Source organism: Eimeria mitis, genomic scaffold, assembly GCF_000499745.2.
Source record: "Eimeria mitis Houghton genomic scaffold, Emh_scaff3920, whole genome shotgun sequence".
NCBI classification, from domain to species: Eukaryota; Apicomplexa; class Conoidasida; order Eucoccidiorida; family Eimeriidae; genus Eimeria; species Eimeria mitis.
In genome coordinates this window covers 1-3,935 of record NW_024015305.1, presented here as the reverse complement: position 1 = coordinate 3,935, position 3,935 = coordinate 1, and the positions used below count along the sequence as shown (strand labels likewise).

The following is a 3,935-nucleotide window of genomic DNA, read 5'->3' as shown; positions in this document are numbered from 1 at the left end:
ACGTTACAGGCCTGGGTTTACACTCCTAGGGCAGAAGCTCCAAAGAAACCGCAGATCAAGAACTCGAGATGCTTATTTATGAAAGCAGTATCTAAGGATACTGCTCTCATAACGGTAGCTACTGGATTTTCTGTAGCAACAACACGAATAGGCAATTCCACAATCAAAGGTCTGCGGAAAGTTCACGCTTCACGTGCAACGCCTGTGGAGTTTCCTCCGCGCGCGGACTAGCATGGAAAGCAATAAACATCTAATCCAAGACAGGCGAGGGTGTTTGGAAGCCAAACGGCGCTCCAGAAATCAGGATAACTGCCACATTGTGCCAGCCTGGAGCCTCAAGCGACGACACACCGTATGAAGCCTGCGCGTAAACGCCAGCCTGAAAAAAGAGTGAAACCCGATGGCGCGTTGTGAAGCAGCAGCAGCATTCGTCCTTAGGAACTTCCACAGCAGTTGCCGAAGAGCCAAACAGAAAGCAGAATAAGACTCGCGCATACGTCCGGCAGTCGTTGGCAGCCTTGTACCCTACCCGCGGAACTCTCAGCATTGGCCATCGTTGGCAACCTTGTACCCGCGGAACTCTCAGCATTCAGGAAACCGTAGGCCCGCCCCATACACTTGGGCAAATTCGTACTTGGCCCTGCGACGAGCTTGAGGCACCAGGGTATTTCTTGTTATCGTTGGCCCTGCCCTTTGGAATCAGAAGGACTTTCTATATGGCCACTAGAAGACGAGAATTCCTGGTCGTCCTGTTTCCAGAGATTCCACAGAGGGTTCGCCAACTGGCTGTTCTTAGGCGCATGGGCAAAAATTGCCCGCTTCAGATCAATTATTTCCTCAAATTCTGGACGTCTTCCTTCCTTATATATTGACAGTGCAGCGCTCAGCCGATTGACTAGGTTGTTCAGGACGTTTCCCTTCAGCGTTCTTGAAGCTTCAGGAAGGAGATAATCCGTGTGGAATTTCTGCGCAAACTTGGTCCACCATCTGTCGGTATTCATCTTCTTCCCGAGGACCTCAATTGTGCAAACCAGATAGTCAAATACCATAAACATGGAAGACAATTTCGTAACAATGTGGCAAGCTGCGCACTGTGTAGGTGGCTTTGCTAGCTTATGTGCTGCGTAGCTTGCCAATAGTTCAGCTTCCGTCATGAGTGTCCCCGCGTCTTCAGCTGTCAGCGAAGCCTTGGCAAATAAATTGCGCATTTTCATGTATGACTCCATCGGACTGACAATACTTAAGTCTAATGACAATGCAAACTCTTCGCTGAAGCTTCTGGGGATATCATTAGGATTTACCACTGGCAACCGCACAAAAGGATGCAGACGAATGTCCCCAGGCCAACAGGGTTCCCCGCCACCAGAGCTCGTTGCTCGCGCAGCTGCAGCGGACGCTGACATCCTCAAGCCATCTAAAATAACAGCATGCTCCCGGTGATCTAGCGGATGCACTGCTTTGATTGGAGATGAGAACACTGTGCTCGCTTGACCGACGTGTACATGTGGGACCTTACGACTGACTTCACTTTCAACTTCACTGAGAGTTGCCACAGAGCCTGCACTGGTAGAAGCATGCGGAGTTTCCCTCACNAGGAACCGTCGATCCAGCCTTTAGGAGACAGCCCGGGCTCAGCGCTGTTCGGTTTGCCCAGCGACAGAGCAGCCGACGGCTTACTGTCTCCTTCATACAATGCCAACGGATAACTTTGAGACGATGATACCTTCCGCTGAAGGCCTGGTACTTCCTCCGGTTTCGCCATGTGTCGCTGCTGCTCGCCTTCTCCAAAGACTAGCTCAGAATCATCCGTCACCCAGGCATCTGCATCTAAGGCGCCGACAACACTTTCGACTAGCCCTCCACCAGACTGTGGCCAGAAGGAGCCGAAAGACCCTTGTGAGTACAAGGCGGGCGGCCCTGCCTGGTGCAGCCGAGGAAGCTTAGGCGGGGGCGAATGAGCCCCATCCTGTCTCTTCTGTAAACCAAGAACCCTCATCTGTTCAAAAGCCGCTGCAGAATCATATAGCATGGCGACTATTCTGGAGGTTGCCTCGCTGGCCTCCTCGCCGTACGCCGAAGCAGCTACCGGAAGGCCAAGCTCCTGTTCCAAATCCAGGCATTGCTCTACAATTTCCGACTGCTCCCGGTCATCTTCCGTATCCGAAAGACTACGCCGTACTGCTCCTCCAGAATCCAGTCTCCTTTGGCTGGTCCGACACAGTGCCAACACCGCCAGGATCGTCACAAGTGAAAGGATGGATGCCAGAGCCGACGCTAAACACTTCCCCCGAGATAGGCGTGGTTCCAGTGGCTTCCGGCCAGCACCAACAACAAACTGGTGTGAAGACGACGAAGTAGAGACAACGCTTTCATGTCTAGTGTTTGGAGTGTGAGACGCTAACCTTCCTGGCGACTGTTGGAGGTCCGGATTAGGTGGATGGTATCTTGGGGTCATTGTGGATGAGAACAGTTCGGCATTCCGCTGGCAGGAGAATCGGTGCTTCGCCGAAGACCTGCTGTTTGAAGAATAAAGTGAAGGAGTGTTGTTCGTGTCTACCCTGCCTTCATTTTGCTGATACGCGGCACTCCATAGTTTCCTTGAATTCTGGTGTCTTGCAACCTATACGCAGGGTCCCACGAAAGGAGGACTACGCACGAAGAATCGTCTATCCCCAAGCGTCCACCCAAATAACCCAAATTATAGGCCGTAAATTGATGTTATGAGGCAATAAGATCAGGAAATGGAGGACGGATTCAGGAAGTCACTCTGCGCCCCCTGGGGCCCACTGGATGCGCTCCAAATTCCTGTACTCCTCTCATCTCATTGCATCAAAACTCGTTTTTTCACAATCTGTATGCACTGAAGTTGCTAATGACCCGTTTTCTAAAGGTGTTTTGAAACAGCGGTCTCGTTAGACACATCCTCCAGACAGTCCCCCCAACATCGATTTCCGCATCGACTTCTGAACGGGTCAACAAGCAAGCTCAGCAATTGCATGGAGTTCAGGACAAACAGGTATATGGAGGCAAGAATCCCAATGTAAATCTTGTTTTCTGTTCGTTGGTTTTTCACTTTCTGCATATACTTTCCTGGGATCACAGAGTGCTCAGGAATGTGGTTGGTCCTCCTTAGGCGTCGCAAAATGCCCACTCTGTAGCGGTCACGCACACCACACACCTATTGACTGCCATGGAGTAGCAGAGTGCCACACCAGTGCGCTGATTGTTAAGAAAGGATTAAGCATCAGCTTTCCTGAAACTTTAGTTGCGTAAACTGATGGTGACTGTACTCTTTTTGCGGCCTNGGATTAAGCATCAGCTTTCCTGAAACTTTAGTTGCGTAAACTGATGGTGACTGTACTCTTTTTGCGGCCTGTGGAGGTGTAGCGCAGCACGTTAACAAGCAGAAGCCATTCATGATTCAACACAGAGGTCATAGACTGGTAGAGACGTGGATCTGTACATTGTGTATATGGGGAATTAGCCCACAAAATAGTAGGATAAGCACGCGCAAATGAGCTCGATACTACGCCACGCTAGAGGCAGCGCCGTTGGCCACAGACGACGTCCGTTGTGAACTGCTCAAGGCACAGTACCTCAAATTACAACTCTCCAATGCACTCGCTATTAGTATCTAGGAGTCCCGGTTAGTGAATCGCAAGGCATTTTGCTGGTTGTGGAGGGTGGTGGCCTGCCGTGAGTTGCATCACACTTTGCTGCAACTCCTGGTGCAATTCAACTACAAGACGCTACCATAGCCATCAGGAACCAACATGTACTCAAGCAGAAGTGCAGTTGACAGCGTCAGATAGGGCATGCGTCGTTATTCGTGTCTTCTGGTGCGTACCGTGTCCATGCACCGTGCGCCCGAGCAGCGGCCGCGGACTGCTCGCCATTGAAAACGTCAAAAACATTTAGGGCCTGGAAATGTCTCT

The 3,935-nt window shown here is 51.0% G+C and overlaps 1 protein-coding gene across 1 annotated transcript; it reads right to left on the bottom strand.

The window, feature by feature from the left end:
* Positions 1 to 1,588: 1,588 nt before the first annotated feature.
* EMH_0070820 (uncharacterized protein) lies at positions 1,589 to 2,455 on the bottom strand (the record flags this gene model as incomplete). Its single annotated transcript, XM_038022660.1, is given in 2 exon segments — positions 1,589 to 1,592; positions 1,596 to 2,455. Coding segments are annotated over 2 exon segments (864 nt in total).
* Positions 2,456 to 3,935: the final 1,480 nt, after the last annotated feature.